Source organism: Salmo salar, chromosome ssa13, assembly GCF_905237065.1.
Source record: "Salmo salar chromosome ssa13, Ssal_v3.1, whole genome shotgun sequence".
NCBI classification, from domain to species: Eukaryota; Metazoa; Chordata; class Actinopteri; order Salmoniformes; family Salmonidae; genus Salmo; species Salmo salar.
Genome location: NC_059454.1, coordinates 27,293,621 through 27,315,047, shown reverse-complemented (window position 1 = coordinate 27,315,047; position 21,427 = coordinate 27,293,621). Strand labels below are relative to the sequence as shown.

Here is a 21,427-nt window from a genome sequence, read left to right as displayed (position 1 = left end):
TTTACCAGCCATAGCTAAAGAGGAGGAAAGAGAGATTACCACAAGAACATGGAGTAGCCAGCCAGGATCCCCCGGGCCGTGGGACTTTTTTGACAAACAAGCTCTCTTTTGGTGGTCTCAGGTAAATTTTAATGCATTTATTCCATATGAAATACACAGCGAAATGTTTGAATTCCAGTTCAAAATTTGCCTGCTCTGCCGCAGTCTACCATTTTGAAGACTACACATGTAAATGTCATGCCATTTTGTATTTGAGCAATATGATTGGCAGTTCATTCAAGCAGCACCACGGTCCCGATCGGGTCAGTGACTGACGAGATCCACGCTTTTCCATTGCTCACTTTGTGACTGAGAGGTGCCAGTCCTGTCAATAGATTGCTAGAAGATGCATTTGTTCATTCTAGCGGGAGGGGGCTCTGCAGACTTTTTTCTGGTGCTACACATAGGATTTTATTTAATTTTTGCATTGTAATTTAAACAATGTCTAATATATCTGACATTAATAGTGGAATGATAGTGTTTCACAGTATTACTTACCCTTAGTGTTGTGATTGGCTGTGATATTCTCCTATTGATTTCTCCCGGCTAAGTAGCATCTGTTGTGAAACTGAGAAAGCTGTTCAGACTTTGGCTCTGTTATCTAGCGGAAATCGAACTTTGTGGCTGCGTTATCTAGCGGAAATTGCTTTGTCATTTCCTGGTTGCTAAAATTCTACACTGTTCGCTCAATTTCAGTTTTTTGAGAAAACAAGCATTGACTAGTATAGGGAATCATTGTACCATCAAAAAACTACTAAACTAAAATACCCTGCTAAAAATGACTCTGTAAACAGCGCTTGGGGAAAACACTGACTATCCTCTTAATTTGTTAATGTAGTGCTGTTATGAACACTGTTATTTGAGGGAATTCAGAAAAAGGTGGGACACTTTTTGCATTTAAGTATTCTGTAACTTCTTCAGACATCTATCCAACATATTATCCCAACACATGATGCATTTCTGAAATCCTCAGATGTTTCCAAATCACACAAAATGTAATTCAATTTTCATTGGGGTACAATTAGGACTATAATAATGGTGTCCCCGTTTATCTAACCTGCTGTCCCAGTCTACCAAATGCAAACTGAAAATATGGTTTTGACTCAGTGTACAGATGGGTGTGTCATGCCTCCTGTGAATATGATATTAAACATATTTTTTTTGTGTGTGATTAGGAAACATCTTTCAGAAATGTATCATGTTGGGCTAAAGCAAAAAGTGTCCCGCTTATTCTGAATTCACCTTAGTGTTTAACAATCTGCTACGGATACATCTTTGCCACAACAGTAGGCTACCTGGTGATTTCATTTATCATTTTCATATTTCAGATAGGTGTAGTTTGGGTAGGTTATATACTTCTGATGGTACAGGTTATATGTCTAAAGGTAGCTGGAACATTGCACTTCCTTCAATACTTATGGGATGAAGATGTAACATATTCTGGCAAATTAATTAGGACATTTTGTGAGGAAGAAAAAGGCTACAGAGACAGATCATGCTTTCCATCCAATCCTGCAACCTAGGCTGCATACAGGTAGGGCTAGGGACGGGCAACTCCAATCCTCGGGGTCCTATTGGTGTCACTTTTCCCCAGCCCCAGCTAACACACCTGACTCCAATAATCACCTAATCATGATCTTTAGTTTAGAATGCAATTAGTTTTATTCTGCTGTGCTTGCTAGGGATGGGGAAAAGTGTGACAACACTCTGGCTACCAAGGACTGGAGTTGCCCATCCCTGAGGTAGGCCATATGATCCTGCTTGCTCTGGACTCCAGAGAAGTGACATGATATCCCTGGTTGATATTGACTGCTAACATGAATGACTTGCAGTTGATTTCTGTATCTTGCATTTTGAAGATGCATCCCCGTTTATGGCTGTAATGACAGGCTTCATTTGCACAGGGACTGCATGTGCGTGCGCAGGGTCGCAAGCTTTGAACCACTCCTTTTTGGAGGTCACGGGTCAAAGTTTGAAAACCACTGAACAAGCAAACAGATTGCTGATTTGCTGTACAGCTATAGGACCGGGTGCAGCGCAAACGCCAAATTGTAGGGAGAGAGGATTGCCATAAATGAGTATGCAGCTCCAAAAGTTGTTTGGTGATCAAGAATATGAACCATTTACTTTGCAAGCTCACCAGCAATGGGGAATCAATGAACAATTACTAGCATAGGTCTACTGGTCTTTTGGTATGTCAAAATTGCCTGATTGTTAAAATGTATTGTTACCTAATCAAAATCTAATGAAAAGGTCTGTCTTGTAGCCTCAAATGATTTCAGACAACTTGTTACAACTGGACTGGACTTAACTTGCTTAGAATGCACAACTTGGACTTGACTCGACCGGTTCTACTTTGGACTCGACTTGAGACTTTGACCTTGTGACTTGCTTGTGACTCGAATGATAGAGACTTGTTCACACCTCTGGCCTGGACTATAGTCTACAATACACGTTTACTTGCAGTCTTGAAATGAAATAAACCATCAAATAGGTAATAACATTAGAAGACTGGCATAACCACTATGAATTGACTTACTGTGACAACATCGTTTCAGAACATAATATGGCCCATCTTTTCAGTTATGCTACTTTGTGCAATTAATTTATTTAACAGTAAAATTAGTTTCAGCTTGAATTCAGTAGAGACGAGGCTTTTTAAACTATGATACACCAGTAGAGAGATGATTCTGAAAGTAACACACTTGTTACTTAAAGCACCTGTAATAATATTATCTTACGTTAGTCCATTAGTCATAAAAGGATCTGATTACGTAACTAATAATCAGAATCTCTCTCTACCGGTGAGTTATAAACTCAGCAAAAAAAGAAACAGGGACCCTGCGCATCTTTCTTTTGGTGTTTTTCAGACCTTAATTGCCTACCGTCTGTAAGCTGTTAGTGTCTTAATGACTGTTCCACAGGTGCATGTTAATTAATTGTTTATGGTTCATTGAACAAGCATGGGAAACAGTGTTTAAACCCTTTACAGTGAAGTTATTTGGATTTTTACAAATTATCTTTGAAAGACAGGGTCCTGAAAAAGGGACGTTTCTTTTTTGTTTATATAAAAAGGCCTCGTCTCTCCCAATTTCATGCTGTAACTCGACATCTCATGTTGTGTTATAAAATGATTGCTCAAAGTAACGGTCTTTTTGCCCCCTCTTTTTCTTTATCTTTTTCTTAGAGGCATCTTGTTTGTGGACCAATGAAGACACCTGGAACTCACCTCAGTGCTGCCCAGTACCTTCAGTAAGAACATCTTCTTTTATCATTTTGATTCAGCTTTAGTCCCAGTAACTATCACTTTGCTCCGCTGTTTGCTCTAATGTAGCCTTTTCAGATCTCTAATGTAGCCTTTTCAGATCTCTAATGTAGCCTTTTCAGATCTCTAATGTAGCCTTTTCAGATCTCTAATGTAGCCTTTTCAGATCTCTAATGTAGCCTTTTCAGATCTCTAATGTAGCCTTTTCAGATCTCTAATGTAGCCTTTTCAGATCTCTAATGTAGCCTTTTCAGATCTCTAATGTAGCCTTTTCAGATCTCTAATGTAGCCTTTTCAGATCTCTAATGTAGCCTTTTCAGATCTCATCGAGCCTGTGTGTGTGTGTGTGTGTGTGTGTGTGTGTGTGTGTGTGTGTGTGTGTGTGTGTGTGTGTGTGTGTGTGTGTGTGTGTGTGTGTGTGTGTGTCATTGGCTCCTTGTTCACCCTATCCTACAGACTGAGAAGAGTGCAGATGAAGGAGGCCTCTGAGATTAAGTATGGAGAACAAGTCGAAGGTGAGTCTGCTCAATTTGTCTGAACTCTGTAGCATGTGTATGATCAGGGACTGTTGTGGTATGTGATCTCCCTCCTTGGACTTAACACTTCTATTACAACTCCAAATACTGTTTCAGACCAGACTTTGGATGACATCATCAAGGTCATGACCTCAGCCACAGTGAGGTTTGAGCTGCTCTCAACAGTCCATACGAGCCCGGTGAGTCTTAGGAGCTGTGTGGGAGAGAGACTCACTTCTTGGAGCTGGTCTGCATGCGCGCATGCACACACCGATAATCATGTGTGTGTATTTTGATTTGATTTATTAGGATTCCCATTAGCCGTCGCCGATGGCGACAGCAAGTCTTACTGGGGTCCGATATATCATGAAAAATACATTACAGACAAAAGATTTAACAATTTACACACACTACATGTTCATGTTTTTAAATGTATCTATTAGTTACACATACATATCAGTACATACACACACAGTGGCGATTTTAGCATGTAAATCTTGGTGGGGGAAAAAAAATGTGGGATGCATGCCAGCAAAGCAACAACACAACACTGAACAATACATTAATAGCACTATAACGGTGACAAACAGTGCCCACAAACTGTTAGGGCCTACATAAAGATGTCCCAACAGTAGAGTCCCAACAGCAGTTCCAACACTTTACCACTGCTATAGTTCATTTAGCCTCATTTACTGCCTTTAAAAAAAACATAGCTGATATAGCTGATTTGCTTAAACAAAAGTGATTTCTACTGACAATTGAGATGTACAAACTATGGCATAAGGGGACGACAAGCGAATAAGAGGCAATACTTAATTTCAATTAAGACATTAATGACTGAGCTAGGACGGACGTAGTCAATATAATTATTTGTTCATCACTTTTGAAATGTACAGCGACAGAATTCAGATCATGGGCCGTTCTTACATATAGTCAGACAATGAAAGCTCTTACAATATTCGATGATTACATTTCTCTAAAACAGGTTATAGGCAAACAAGCACACACCAGCCACGAACGATAGGTTTACAAAAATTGACCAAATTATTAGTGTGAGGCACATGAGCTACTAACGGCTTACTACACAACACTCACTTTAGCTACAGTATACATATCTCTCTGGTATCCTATATCATTTATGAAGCTGCATAAGACATTTTTGGAATCAAGTTGTGATGTGCTTGAACAGAAAAGTGGCGCGGCGGTCCTTCGCGGGCAAATTGTCATCAAAGAGAAAGATGACCGTTCAAAACGTCTTTTCCCCAGTCGTAGCTCATTTTTCACGAGTTCCAAGTTGTCTTGAACTCAGTTGAATTTGCTATTTCCAACTTGTTGTGTAATGTTTATGTCCAATGGCCGATGAGCACCGATACGTTTTATCTATAATTTCTCGTCATACAAGGATCGAAAAGGATTTGATTGTCGACTTGATTCATGGTGAAGCTAGCTAGTTTGCTAGCTAAGATTTTGAAAGTACGATATTGACATGATCAGTCCAATCAAAGCTACAGTAGATAGAATGACATCAAATCACGTTATATCTGTGGCCAGGGACCTTGAGCCTTCTTGGATGGGCACTTCTATTATAACTCTATGGCAGAACCCAAGGAGCAAAACTTTTTGATCTCTAACCTTAAAATTGGGGATGATGTACTGTGCCAATCATGACAGAAAACTGAGCCAATCAGGCGCAATGCTCCATTTTCTGCTGGCTAGCCCCACCACCACAGAAAGCTCTTAGCTAGGCTGGAACACCTGCATTTTGGAGCTGCCTTACTCAAGAAAGCAAAAAAGAGACAAGGTTTGTATGCGGCTTTATTAACTCAGTGCAATTGCCCTGAATGACGTGTCGCCACTGCATACGCACAGCAAGAAGGTCACATGGGGGAGAGGCATTGTTCCGTGAGGTGTTGCTTTGTTTTTTAAACCAGGTTTGCTGTTCACTTACGCTATACGAGATGGTAGTTCCATGCAATCATGGCTCTGTATAATACTATACGTTTCCTTGAATTTGTTCTGGACCTGGGGACTGTGAAAAGACCCCTGGTGGCATGTCTGGTGGGGTAGGTGTGTGTGTCAGTGCCGTGTGTAAGTTGACGATGCAAACAATTTGGAATTTCCTACACATTGAATGTTCTTATAAAAACAAGAAGTCGGGGGATCACGAGATGGCCGCATGAACTAAGAGCTCCGCACAAGTAGTTTCCAATTCTTAATCTTACCTCCACTTAGAGTTAAAACTCCTTTAGCTTTAGTCAAAAAGTCATGGCGGCCACAAAAATTGACATTACAGGTGACATTTTTACCCGGACTCGAGCATTAGCGGCGGAAAAAGCCTCCAAGAAGCAGCTAGCTTCAGAAAAAGCTAGTGCCATTAGCCAGGAGCCCCCCTGAGGCCCAACAAATGCCAACCTCGCACTCTGTCGAAGACATCCTTTCTGAGCTGAGATCCCAACGTACAGAACTCAACATCAAACTAGATGGCATTAACTCTCAGCTCAGTGCGATAGGGGGCAAGGTGACAACCCTGGAAAATGCTTTGCCTGACATCAACAACAAGATAGCCATCAACGCAGGGCGCCTGGATGACTCACTGACAGACGCCATGGAAACAATAACATATGCTAAAAAGAAAATAGAGCATCTGGAAGAGAAAACAGAGGACCTGGAAAACAGGGGGCGAAGGAATAATTGTGTTCTATTAAATCTGGGAGAAAAAGAAGAGGGAAACATGCCACTGATCCGCTTCCTGCAAGACAAACTCCCCGAGTGGCTCCACCTGTCCACCGACAGGCCCATAGAACTCGAGAGAGCCCACCGAGGACTGAGGCCCCCACCAGCAGCCAGACAACCACCGCGCCCAATCACCATACGTTTCCTGAGATTCACTGACAAGGAACGAGTCCTACAGGTGGCGAAAATCAATACCATTACAGTGGGAAACGCCAAACTCACTTTACACCAGGACCTGTCAGCTGGAATGCGCCGAGAGTTTGACAAGGTGAAGAAATACTCCATTGACCGAGGCATCTTTAGGGGATTCAAATACCCAAACGAGCTCAGGATTTTTCACCAAGGAGCCCTGCGACACTTCAAAACTCCCAAAGAGGAAAAACGTTTTTTTGAAGGACAATCCTGATCACTGAGATATGGACCAATGACTAAAAGCGATTACTGTTATTACTAAAGGGGGTAAGACAACATATAGCCGACATCCAAAGACCCATCGCCCCTCTAAATGTCATTATAGCCGTCTAATTTATATTCATTTTCTTTTGGGATAGGCTCTATAGCCTAACCTAGGCCTACTAATGTTTCAGCCTACTTTTATTTCCTTTTTTTAATTATTATTATTATTATTATTATTATTTGTAGTTCTCATTTTCACATAGGCCTCCACCATTTATAGGCTGTCGATTATGACACACTTACAGACCTAACGAGAAGCTCAATGTGTCAATTTTATGCCTGTGGCCTTATCCTGTTGATATTAAGTTTTAATAAAAACAAACAACTTGGCCTATAGATCCCTCTTAAGGATTTACCCCGACATTTCTGTTTTATTTGGTCCAAACGATTAGCCCTATGTCCCTTGGGGGAGGTATATGTAGACTGGGCTATTGATTTTATTTTCTCTTTTTTAATGTGGTCTGGACGGGGGCTACGTTGTCATTTACTCAGTGCGGGGCGAAGAGGATGAGGCATTTCTTTGGTGGGGAGGGGGAGACGTGTGTTGCGAACTGGTTTTTTTTCAGAACACAGAATTGAGACTGAGCGGGGGGGTAATAGATCCAACAGGATATGTCCAGTTGTTTGGGAACTCGGCTGGGGTGTTCAGAGATTGTTATTTTATGTACACCATTTATTTTCCTTTTATGTGAACGCAGCTGTAACTATTATCCACCTTTACCCAGAGATGACTTGCACTGGAGTTCGATTACTGTTCGATGACGTTGACTAGTACCTTAAATCTATTGACATGGAACTGCCATGGTCTAGGTCATGCAGTAAAACGGAAAAAGATTCTATTTGCTCTAAAAAAGGAAAAAGCAGACATTGCGCTATTACAAAAGACACACCTCTGTGATGCTGAACATGCCAAACTCTGCAGAGCCTGGGTGGGACAGGTGTATTTCTCATCTTTCAAATCAAACAGTAGAGGTACAGCCATACTTATCCATAAGAATGTTCCATTCATAAATGACAAAAACATATCTGATCCGGAGGGGAGATTTATTTTGATAACTGGGTCACTGTATGGGCAACCAATTACTATCTTAAACATATACGCCCCTAATACAGATACTCCTGCTTTCATGTCAAAAATGATAACCCTGTTCAATGAGCATTGTGTTTCCTTTGGCGTGGTGGCAGGAGATTTTAATTGTACCCTCAACCCAACCCTAGACAAAACATCTCAAGTCCCCTCCACAAATCCTAGATCTGCAAAGATGTTGAACTCTCTTACTAAAGAGATGGGACTGATAGATATCTGGAGAGAGACTAATAGCTCATCTATGGACTATACATACTACTCTAATGTCCATAACACCTACTCCCGTATAGATTACAAGATTTTCATAAATTCAGCGACATGTACAATCAGACCCATAGCACTTTCAGATCACGCCTTTGTCCACCTCCGCTTTGACCTCTGCAAAAACATTGAGGTCAAAGAGCTGGAAATTCAACACCTCCATGTTATCAAACGAAGCGTTGCATACATTGGTAACTACATGGATAGACAACTACACACAAGACAAAGATTCTCTGGCCACAATGTGGGACGCTGCCAAAGCCACACTAAGAGGTCATCTAATTGCATATGCTTCCTCTAAGAAAAAAGCAATGGAAGCACACAGGCTAGATCTTGAGGGAGCTGGAACGCTGTGAAAAAGTACATAAACAATCCCCAGACAGCACCTCCTGGAGTCAACTTAAAACAGCCAAACTAAACTTGGACTATACTCGGGAGATAAAAAATATGTTTTCTTTACTAAACAGAAATACCATGAGTATAGCAATAGGCCGAGTAGATTGCTTACCAATTAAAAAAAGAGCAGTCAGAGCGTACAATCATGGCTATCCGAACAGCAGAGGACAAGGTCACATATGACCCAAAAAATATACATTAACTTTCCATGATTTTTACTGCAAACTATATACCTCTGAGAAAACATACGGAGGCAGAACTCCACTCCTTCCTAGAGGGACTCTCGCTACCTAAACTATCAGAGACCGACCAAGAAGATCTCATCTCCCCCTTCACTCCTGAGGAGGTCCTGGAGGAAATTACCTCCATGCCACCTAACAAGTCCCCAGGCCCAGACGGATTCCCCAGAGTTCTACAAAGCTTTTTGGCCCCAGTTTAGCCCTATTTTCATGCCAATGCTGGATGATTTTTGCAAAAACTGAGTTCTCCCAGACTCTATGCACACAGCTCACATTAGTGTTGCTCAAAAAAGACAAGGACCCTCTATCCTGCTCGTCCTTCCGGCCCAAAAGCGTGTTGGATTTCGACTACAAAATAATTACCAAATTGCTCGCCAAAAGACTAAACACTCTTCTTCCCAAAATAATAAAGGTGGACCAAACTGGATTTATTAGAGACAGGTACTCTTCTGATAACATTCACTGTCTTTTTGATATTATAGATCAACTAAACACACAGAAGACCTGCTGTCTTGCTGGCTTCACTGGATACTGAGAAGGTGTTTGACAGGATGGAGTGGAGATTTCTGTTCTCAGTCTTAGAAAAGTTCAATATGGGCCCAAACTTTATTAAATGGATTAAGTCCCTATACTCTAATCTAAATGCCATGGTGACTACTAACGGACTGAACTCTGACAGATTCCCTTTGGGACGGGGCACAAGACAAGGGTGCTCGCTGTCCCCCCTGCTCTACTTGTTGGGGGCGGAGCCTCTGGCAGAGTTCATAAGGAGCAATCCAAGTATTATGGGTGTTTCTGCAGGCGGCCTGCAGCACAAGATTTCGCTCTACGCGGATGATGTCTTGCTCTACATATCCAACCCTGAGAAATCCCTCCCTCCCATTTTAGACACAATTGCTCAGTATGGCAAGTTTTCAGGATATAAGATACATTTTAACAAATCCACTGTTTGCCCTCTCAATCTTACACTCATCAGCTCTATGAAGACACTATGTCCATTCCAATGAAGACACAGGGGTTTCAATACCTTGGGATCTTTGTAACACCAGATCTGAATAGCCTTTTGAAGGAAAGTTATCTTCCACTCCTGGATCGAATCAAGAACGATCTCCAAACCTGGATCTCCCTTCCAATTAGCTTAGTCGGAAGAATTCATGTTATCCGTATGAACATCCTCCCTAGATTGAACTATTTATTTCAGATGCTCCCATGCTATCGCCCAGTTTCCTTTTTCAAAACAACTAACCAAAGCATCACCAAATTTATATGGGGCAATAAAAAACCTAGGATCAAGTTCTCCACTCTATCGAAACCTGAATCTAAGGGTGGTCTTGCCCTTCCATCTCTTCAATTGTACTACTGGTCTGCCCAAATCCGCAACATGCTAACATGGATCACAAACAGACAAGACTCAACGTGGATTCAGATAGAAGCCCAATCCTGTGGTTCATTGCCCCTAAGCTCAATTATATTCATTAATAACTTTAGTGAAGTGGGCAACAATGCCAAAACCTTTGATTTACAGCACCCTACTAGCGTGGAGGGACTGTAAGAAATACCTGGGCATTTCCTCCCAAATATGTTCTCACTCGCCTATAGTATGCAACCCAGACTTGCCAAAAGCCCTGAGTGATGCCAACTTTAATCTTTGGCATACTCTAGGAATCAGGACCTTTTCAGACCTATTTCATCAGAAAACCACTATACTGAAATCCTTTCAAGAGCTCTGCAGTGAATTCAATGTGCCAAGATTCAATTTTTTTTTAAATATCTTTAAATTGGACGTCATTCCCTCATTTACTTCCAAGAGGAGGTTTAGAGCTCAGCTGAATGAAGCTGAAACTCTTCTTGTCACAGCACAATCCATTAAAGGCAAAATCTCATATCTATAGACTCCTTTCTGAGAATGGAGGCTCCTCCTTTACTCCTTTGAAAATAATCTGGGAAAAGGACCTTGGTCTGACTATCAGTGATGAGTTATGGGCGGAGGTTTGCGACAGGGTATACTGCTGCTCTACTAATGTAATAATGAAAGAATCTAATTACACTCCAATGAGACTCCATAGAATGAAAACAGATATTTCTCCTAACTGTAAAAGATGTACCTCTGAAAGTGGAACCTATATGCACGTATTTTGGAGCTGTAGAGAGCGTGCCAGATTTTGCCAATCTATACATACTGCTGCACAGAAAATACTAGATGTACAGTTTGATATGACCCTGTGTATCTATCTTCTTAATGCCCAGCAGGACTCTGTTCTTGATCCTGACAGAGAAAATGTGTTTATGACTATCACATACTTTGCTAAGAAATGTATACTTCTCCTACATTTAAAATGTGGATTGACCAGATTGTTGACTTTCTCCCTCTTGAAAAGCTCACTTATGACCTAAGCAAGAGACAGCCCAAGTTTGATAGACTCTGGTCTCCACTACTCAACTATATTTCATATTGGACAGAGTGAATGGGGTGATTAGGGAAATGAGCAGACACATGTTGTGTAAGGTGCTGTAAAAACTAATTGTTTGTCATCTCAGCTAAGGCTGGAAATGGCTAATAAGAACCTTGATAGTGCTGCCTAAAAAAAATGTATTATATATATAATTATTATTATTTTTATTTTTTTTGAAGTCGGTCACATCTGTGAATGTGGAATGTGTTTTGTTGGTTGATTTTGAAAAACAAGAAAACTTAATAAAACTTTAAATAGAAAAAAAAAATGAAAAAAAAGTGATGCAGTCAGTGTTTCCTCAACTCTTAGCCAAGAGAGACTGGCATGCATAGTATTAATATTAGCCCTGAAGAGCAAGATGTGCCACTCTGTTCTGGGCCAGCTGCAGCCTAACCGGGTCTTTATTTGCAGTACTTGACCATACGACTGGACAATAATCAAGATAAGATAAAACTAGAGCCTGCAGGACTTGCTTTGTGGAGTGTGCTGTCAAAAAAGCAGAGCATCTCTTTATTACGGACAGACCTCTCCCCATCTTTACAACCATTGAATCTATACTGGACAAAAATATAAATGCAACATGCAACAATTTCAAAGATTTTACTGAGTTACAGTTCATATAAGGAAATCGATCGATTGATGTAAATTCATTAGGTCCTAAACTATGTATTTCACATGACTGGGCAGGAGGGCAGCCATGGGTGGGCCTGGGAGGGCATAGACTCACCCACTTGGGAGCCAGGCCCAGCCAATCAGAATTCGTTTTTCCCAACAAAAGGGCTTTATTACAGACCGAAATACTCCTTAGTTTCATCAGCTGTCTGGGTGGCTGGTCTCAGACGATCCCGCCGTTTAGAAGCGGGATGTAGAGCTCCTTTGCTGGGGTGGTTACACATGGCCTGCGGTTGTGAGGCCGGTTGGGCGTACTGCCAAATTCTCTAAAAACTGTTGGAGGCGGCTTATGGTAGAGATTAACATTCAATTCTCTGGCAACTGCTCTGGTGGACATTCCTGCAGTCAGCATGCCAATTGCACACTCCCTCAAAACTTGAGACATCTGTGGCAATGTGTTGCTCTGACGAAGGCCTTGAGGCCGATACATAAAGCTTATTAAAGAGCAGTGATACTATCAAGAGCAGTGTGCAGGTTTCTTCTTTTTTTCTCGTGTGACAAAACGGCACATTTTAGAAATGCCTTTTATAGTTCCCAGCACAAGTAATGATCATGCTGTTTTAATCAGCTTCTTGATATGCCACCCCTGTCAGGTGGATGGATTACTTTGGCACAGGAGAAATGTTCACTAACAGGGGTGTAAACAAATGTGTGCACATTTTTTGAGAAATAAGCTTTTTGTGCATATGGAAAATTCTGGTGTCTTTTTTATTTCCGCTCATTAAACTTAGGGCCAACACTTTACATGTTGCGTTTTATATTTTTGTTCAGTATACATGTTTTGACCACGACAGTTTACAATCGAAGGTAATTTAGTCTCCTCAACTTGTTCAACAGCCAGACCATTGATTACCAGATTCAGCTGAGGTCTAGAACTTAAGGAAGGATTTCTACCAAATGTTACCGACCCGCTCGATTCGGTCTTATGTACACTACCATTCAAAAGTTTTGGGTCACTTAGGAATGTCCTTGTTTTGAAAGAAAAGCAACAAAAAAATCAATTTAAAATAACATCGAATTGATCAGAAATACAGTGTTGTAAATGACTATTGTAGCTGGAAATGTCTTTTTTAATTTTATGGAATGTATGCCTATGTAGATAGAGGCCCATTATCAGTAACCATCACTCCTATGTTCCAATGGCACGTTGTGTTAGCTAATCCAAGTTTGTCATTTTAAAAGGCTAATTGATCATAAAAAACTTTTACAATTATGTTTGCACACCTGAAAACTGTTATGCTCATCAAAGAAGCAATAAAACTGGCCTTCTTTAGACTAGTTGAGTATCTGGAGCATCAGCATTTGTGGGTTCGATTACAGGCTCAAAATGGCCAGAAACAAAGCACTTTCTTCTGAAACTCGTCAGTCTATTCTTGTTCTGAGAAATGAAGGCTATTCCATGCGAGAAATTGCCAAGAAACTGAAGATCTCGTACAACGCTGTGTACTACTCCCTTCGCAGAACGGTGCAAACTGGCTCTAACCAGAATAGAAAGAGTGGGAGGCCCCGGTGCACAACTGAGCAAGAGGACAAGTGCATTAGTGTCTAGTTTGAGAAACAGACACCTCACAAGTCCTCAACTGGCAGTTTCATTAAATAGTACCCGAAAAACACCAGTCTCAACGTCAACAGTGAAGAGGCGACTCCAGGATACTGGCCTTCTAGGCAGAGTTCCTATGTCCAGTGTCTGTGTTATTTTGTCCATTTTAATCTTTTTCTTTTTATTGGCCAGTCTGAGATATGGCTTTTTCTTTGCATCTCTGCCTAGAAGGCCAGCATCCTGGAGTCGCCTCTTCACTGTTGACGTTGAGACTGGTGTTTTGCGGGTACTATTTCATGAAGCTGCCAGTTGAGGACTTGTAAGGCGTCTGTTTCTCAAACTAGACACTCTAATGTACTTGTCCTCGAGACACTTTGGCAGTAGAATGGCCTTACTGAAGAGCTCCGTTACTTTCAACGTAGCACGGTCATAGGATGCCACCTTTACAACAAGTCAGTTCTTCAAATTTCTGCCCTGCTGGAGCTGCCCCGGTCAACTGTAAGGGCTGTTATTGTGAAGTGGAAACGTCTAGGAGCAACAACGGCTCTGCTGTGAAGTGGTAGGCCACACAAGCTCACAGAACGGGACCGCTGAAGCCTGTGGTGCGTAAAAATCTCCTGTCCTCGGTTGCAACACTCACTACCGAGTTTCAAACTGCCTCTGGAAGCAACGTCAGCACAATAACTGTTCATCAGGAGATTTGTGAAGTGGGTTTCCATGGCCGAGCAGCTGCACACAAGCCTAAGATCACCATGCGCAATGCCAAGAGTTGGCTGGAGTGGTGTAAAGCTCGCCGCCATTGTACTCTGGAGCAGTGGAAACGTGTTCTCTGGAGTGACAAATCACGCTTCACCATCTGGCAGCCCGACAGACAAATCTGGGTTTGGCGGATGCCAGGAGAACGCTACCTGCCCCAATGCATAGTGCCAACTGTAAAGTTTTGGTGGAGGAGGAATAATGGTCTGGGGCTGTTTTTCATGGTTTGGGCAAGGCCCCTTAGTTACACTGACGGGAAATCTTAAAGCTACAGCATACAGTGACTTACGTTCCCCAGTTTCTGTGTTTTGTTGTGGCAATGTATGTATGTATGTATGTGTGTAATGTGTGCGTGCCGTTTCAGGAAATGGCTTCCTGGATTCCCCCAAGCAGCTGATTGGTCGCCCCCATTGCAGATTGGAGGTCTGATCCCGCCCTCTCATTAAGGGATACAGCTGTCTGCAATTGCAGACTCCCCCTCCAGCTGTATAAAAGCCAGTGTTCCTTTGCTCAGAGAGAGCTTATTGGTATGTCCTGTGTTGGTTGTTGCTCAGATAGTTTTTGGAAAGTATTTTGTAGCCGGTCCTGCTGAGGTATGTTTATGTCAAAAGGACTGTTGATTATCGAAATTGTTTGTATTATTCTGTTTCATTTGTTCCCAGGGGGAAGGGAAAGGCACCTTGGGAGTGCTTAGGCAAGAGGCCTGCGGGCATACATATACCCATAGTATGTACTCTGTCTATGCACACTAGGTAAGACCTGGGCGGACCACCCCCTGTATTTTGGTTAGCACGCCAGATGGTGTTAAGAACAGATAAGTTGTGGGTAGGTAAGGTAGGAGAGGGGGCTCTAACTTTTTTACTTTCTTTGCTTTGGTTCCGTCCAGCCCCTTTTCCCCAAATTACCGTGACGGAATAAATTCCCTGTTAACGGTAAACTTCTCTGCCTCTGTCATCCTTACCCGCACCTACAATCACATACCTCTTTCACTCCGCGGGGAGTTGAGAGTAGCAGGGTGTTGTGTTCCCTCCTCCAAGAGGCATGCGTAACAGTGACATTCTAAACGATTCCCACTTTGTGCCAAGAGTTTGGGGAAGGCCCTTTCCTATTTCAGCATGACAATTCCCCCGTACACAAAGCGAGGTCCATACAGAAATGGTTTGACGAGATCGGTGTGGAAGAACTTGAGTGGCCTGCACAGAGCCCTGACCTCAACCCCATCGAACACCTTTGGGATGAATTGGAACGCTGACTGTGAGCCAGGCCTAATCGCCCAAGATCAGTGCCTGACCTCACTAATGCTCTTGCAGCTGAATGGAGGCAAGTCCTCGCAGCAATGTTCCAACATCTAGTGGAAAGCCTTCCCATAAAAATGGAGGCTGTTATAGCAGCAAAGGGGGGATTAACTCCATATTAAAGATCATGATTGTGGAATGAGATGTTCGACGAGCAGGTGGCCACGTACTTTTGCTCATGTAGTGTATTTTCAACATCATCCACATAAGTCACAGCAAAATCTTTTGTATGATCTCCTATACAATAGTTTAGGCCCAGCTTTTGGAACGTTGGCTTTCCTTGATGTAGCCACTATATTGTGATCACTGCATCCAATGGGTATGGATACAGCTTTAGAACAAAGTTCTCCAGTATTAGTAAAAATGTGATCAATACATGTGGATGATCTTGTTCCTGTAGTGTTTGTAAACACTCTGGTAGGTTGATTAATAACCTGAACCAGATTACAGGCACTGGTTACAGAGAGAACCTTCCTCTTGAGCAGACAGCTTGATGAAAACCAGTCAATATTCAGGTCCCCAAGAAAGTAGACCTCTCTGTTTACATCACATACACTATCAAGCATTTCACACATATTATTTAGATACCGACTGTTAGCACTTGGTGGCCTATAGCAACACCCCAAAAGAAAAGGCTTTAGATATGCCAGGTGAACCTGCATCCACAACATTTCGATAACACTTGACATGAGATCTTCTGTAAGCATTACAGGGATATGGAGTATGTGAGTATATATCGATACCTTCCCCATAGGTCTTCCTGTCTCATCTATAGATGTTATATCCTTGTATTGTTACTACTGTATCATCAAATGAATTATCTAAGTGAGTCTCAGAAATGGCTAATATATGAATGTTATCTGATCTTAGTAAGTTTTTGATTTCATGAACCTTATTTCTAAGGCTTCATACTGTATATGAACTGGTATAGCTCTGTAGCGTGCTGGCCTACCTTGCTCTGCAGGGGGGTTGTGTTGAGTCAGAGCTGACTGGCAGACTGATAGCTGTTTTCACACACAGGTCACTCTGGATGTGCAGAGGGAAGGCAGCGTGTCCACCAAGGGCCCCAGGGGCGGAGTCTTCGTCATGTACAACTGTGCACGGCTGCACACCCTATTTGACAGCTACGAGCGAGGTGTGGAGAAAGGTGAGACGAGGGACACGCAAGGCAACTGGATGATGGATGTGATGATGTCCTTTAGCAGATGTGACTGACTTGATAATGCCGCATTCGAAACACCTGGGAAATCTCAGACTTCCGACCTCAGTGCAATCGAAACAACTGGGAACTGTGAAATAAATTAGCTCCAACTGAGAATAATGTATTTGAACGGTCATCCAACTAGGGAACACAGGTCTCTTTCTAGAGCTCCAACTTTCAGACCTGAAGATCACTAACGTCATGGTTTGAGCGCAGTTGTTTTGAATGTGCCATTATCCAAAGTGACCCAGCAAAGGTCACATACTGTAGTGCGTATGTGTTATGTTGTAGTCAAACCACAAACTGAGCCATCTGAACCACACAATTGTACCGCTTGGTTACCTGCCGCCTTTACACTGCCATGTTGTATATGCGTTCTAGTGCAGACCACACCAAGCAAACATGTACTTCCTACATTGTACTCGGTCTTTCTCATGCTGCATGTTCACTTCTTCCTTATTTGCATCCCACAGGACTTTACCCTGAAATCCCAGAGGGATCCCAGTTGGACTTCTCAGCTCTAAAAGAAGAGGTAGGCCTATAATTGGTTAAATGACTGCTCCACAGCACACATTACAGAGCCTGTGCTGAACAAGGATCAGTTTTTCCTTTTAGGTCATTATATGCATGGGGCACAGGAGGCTGCTGAGGGGAGGACAGCTCATAATAATGGCCGGAACAGAGAGAATGGAATGGGATCAAACACCTGGAAACCAGGGAAGCCATGTGTTTGATGTATTTTATACCATTCCACTTATTCCGCTCCAGTCATTACCACAAGCTTGTTCTATCCAATTACGGTGCCACCAACCTCCTGTGGGATGGGGGAGGACCTGATCCTGGATTCCTCCAAGCACTTCTGCTCTGAGGCGCTTTGTGAATATGGGCCTAGATATCTGTGTTTCATTTGTACTCTGGTCCTCCAGAGATTGCTATTCTCCACAGTCATGGTGTCTTTTCCTGTTTCATAGGGGGAGTGGCTTCTTCTGTTCAATTACCTCATTCCATTCTCTGAGCTTCTCGACCAAACAGGACAGACGTTGGAGTGTGATGGAGGGGCCAGAGTCAACCTGAAGACTGAACAGGTGAGATTTAAAATAATATTCAAGTGCATTTGAAATATCAGTTGATATACAGTACCAGTCAAGTTTGGACACACCTACTCATTCCAGGGTTTTTCTTTATTTTTACTGTTTTCTACATTATAGAATAATAGTGAAGACATCAAAACTATGAAATAACACATGTATTTATGTAGTAGCCAAAAAAGTGTTGAGTAAATGAATATATATTTGATATTCTTCAAAGTAGCCACCCTTTTCCTTGATGACAGCTTTGCACACTCTTGGCATTCTCTCAACCAGCTTCATGAGGTAGTCACCTGGAATGCATTTCAATTAACAGGTGTGCCTTGTTAATTTGTGTAATTTCTTTCCTTAATGCGTTTGAGCCAATCAGTTCTGTTGTGACAAGGTAGGGGTGGTATACAGAAGATAGCCCTATTTGGTAAAAGACCAAGTCCATATTATTGCAAGAACAGCTGAAATAAGCAGAGAAATGACAGTCCATCATTACTTTAAGACATGAAGGTCAGTCAATCCGGATAATGTCAAGGACTTTGCAAGTTTCTTCAAGTGCAGTTGCAAAAACCATCAAGTGCTGTGATGAAACTGTCTCTCACGAGGATCGCCACAGGAAAGGAAGACCCAAAGCTATTTCCGCTGCAGTGGATAAGTTCATTAGAGTTACCAGCCTCAGAAACTGCAGCCCAAATAAATGCTTCACAGAGTTCAAGTAACAGACCCATCTCAACATCAACTGTTCAGAGGAGACTGTGTGAATCAGGCCTTCATGGTGAAATTGCTGCAAAGAAACCGCTATTAAAGGACACCAATAAGAAGAGACTTGATTGGGCCAAGAAACACGAGCAATGGACATTAGACCAGTGGGAATCTGTCCTTTTGGTTTGATGAGTCCAAATTTGAGATTTTTGGTTCCAACTGCCGTGTCTTTGTGAAACAGAGTAGGTGAACAGATTATCTCTGCATGTGTGGTTCCCACTGTGAAGCATGGAGGAGGTGTGATGGTGTGGGGGTGCTTTGCTGGTGACACTGTCTGATTTATTTAGAATTCAAGGCACACTTATCCAGCATGGCTACCACAGCATTCTGCAGTGATACACCATCCCATCTGGTTTGGGCTTAGTGGGACTGTCATTAGTTTTAACAGGACAATGACCCAAAACACACCTCCAGGCTGTGTAAGGGCTATTTGACCAAGAAGGAGAGTGATGGAGTGCTGCATCAGATGACCTGGCCTCCACAGTCACCCAACCTCAACCCAATTGAGATGATTTGGGATGAGTTGGACCGCAGAGTGAAGGAAAAGCAGCCAAGTGCTCAGCACGTGGGAACTCCTTCAAGACTGTTGGAAAAGCATTCCAGGTGAAGCTGATTGAAAGAATGCCTAGAGTGTGCAAAGTTGTCATCAAGGAAAAGGGTGGCTACTTTGAAGAATTATAAAATATATTTTGGTTTAACACTATATTTTTGGTTACCACATGATTTCATATGTGTTATTTCACAGTTGATGTTTTCACTATTATTCTACAATGTAGAAAACAGTAAAAATAAAAACCCTTGAATAAGTAGGTGTCCAAACTTTTGACTTGAACAGTAGGTAAATGAATGCTCATATAATGTATGTTTAATATTGCAATGTGTCTCCCAGATCTGCAAGTTCCTGGTGTCCCTCAGTAAGGATTTTAGCTCCTATTACAACAGAGTCCACGTCCTTGGGGTGAGCACTCCCTCATTTTTCCGCTATGGTTGTCTCTGTGTTGAGGGTGGGGGTAGTTAATTTAGGTTCGGTTTAATTACAGCATGTGGTCTCGCAGTATGCAGAATTAAATATGTTTGCATGTGTGATGCCCCTCGATGTTTGGCACATTGTGTTAATGGCCTATGACCGACCATACCAGGCCTGAAAAATGGTGTACTGATAGACAGCACAGCTGATTTTTTTTATTTATTTAAACTGATTACAGTTCACACCAAGTTCATTCCATACATATCCCCTCCCCCCTCTTTTTCAATCTGTCTCTCTATATCCCCTCTACAGGAGCCGTTGCCTCACCTCTTCAATCAGATGTTTTGTCGGCTGCAGTTGTTGAGAGCACTAAGAGAGCTCTACCATAGCGCACTAGACACTCTTCACCTTCCTCCCATTCCACAGCTATAGCCCCAAATACCCCAACTATAGCCAGAATTATAGCCCCAAGAACTGACCCAAATACCCCAACTATAGCCCCATGAACTGCCCAAATATAAGGCCCATTAACGGACAAAAATATCACTAGCCTATCCCATAGATGAAATAGACATAGAAATCTCACTTTTACTGCCCAAAGGTAATACTGTAGTTAGCAATAGCCTTTTATTTTCTCCAAATTGAAGCCCTTTAAGTCCCCATATACTTACACCGTATATTACACCCACTCTATTTATTGTTGATAAAAGAACGTGTATAAATGATTCACCCTACAGTGAAGTATTTGTCTCCCCAGTCTTATCACCAGTATCTCTGATCTACCACAGATACAGCCTCTACCATAGATACTCACTGCCTTTGAACCAATGATCATCTTCAGTCTTCCCTTATACAATACCATAGATTCTTTTCCACTAACAAACACTGCCCCAGAGCCATAGGTATTTACACAGACTCTGCATGTACACTGTAAGCAATGCCCCCGCCCTCATCAATAGATATTGCTCCTGGCCATGAGCCATTTGTTCCCCTACCTTCCCCCCTTCTTCAACTTGAATAATACAAATAGAGATGTTTCACTACATCTCTCACACACACACACACACACACACACACACACACACACACACAGTGCATTTGGAAAGTTTTCAGACCCCTTGACTTTTTCCACATTTTGTTACATTACAACCTTATTCTGAAATTGATTACATTAGTTTTTTTTCACCCTCATCAATCGACACACAATACCTCATAATGACAAAGCAAAAACAGGTTTTTAGAATGTTTGGCAAATGTATATAAAAAAAACTTTACTTTGTGTTTTGTTGAAGCACCTTTGACAGTGATTACAGCCTCGAGTCAAATCAAATCAAAAATCAAACTTTATTTGCTACATGCGCCGAATACAAGTGTGGACTTTACCGTGAAATGCTTACTTACAAGCCCTTAACCAACAGTGCAGTTCACGAAGAAGAAAATACTTAAGTAGGCTTAAATAAAAAGTAATAATAAAAAGTAACACAATAAGAATAACAACAACGAGGCTATTTATAGGGAGTACCGGTACCGAGTCAGTGTGCAGGGGTACAGGCTAGTTGAGGTAATCTGTACATGTAGGTGGGGGCGAAGTGACTATACATAGGTAACAAACAAACAGCGAGTAGCAGCGGGGGGGTGGTGTCAATGTAAATTGTCCGTTGGTGATTTTTATGAATTGTTCAGCAGTCTAATGGCTTGGGGGTAAAGCTAT

General features: G+C 42.0%; 1 protein-coding gene across 1 annotated transcript in view; it reads left to right on the top strand.

Annotated features, from left to right (window-relative positions):
- The window catches only part of LOC106566782 (DALR anticodon-binding domain-containing protein 3), a 30,951-nt gene extending 10,111 nt beyond the window's left edge, over positions 1–20,840 (top strand). The window contains exons 6-13 of the mRNA XM_014135171.2: positions 3,227–3,291; positions 3,761–3,819; positions 3,937–4,019; positions 16,728–16,854; positions 17,382–17,440; positions 17,880–17,993; positions 19,639–19,707; positions 20,029–20,840. Of these exons, the coding sequence (XP_013990646.1) occupies positions 3,227–3,291; positions 3,761–3,819; positions 3,937–4,019; positions 16,728–16,854; positions 17,382–17,440; positions 17,880–17,993; positions 19,639–19,707; positions 20,029–20,148 (696 nt within the window). The 3' untranslated portion in view covers positions 20,149–20,840. The remainder of the gene's footprint in view (positions 1–3,226; positions 3,292–3,760; positions 3,820–3,936; positions 4,020–16,727; positions 16,855–17,381; positions 17,441–17,879; positions 17,994–19,638; positions 19,708–20,028) is intronic.
- Positions 20,841–21,427: the final 587 nt, after the last annotated feature.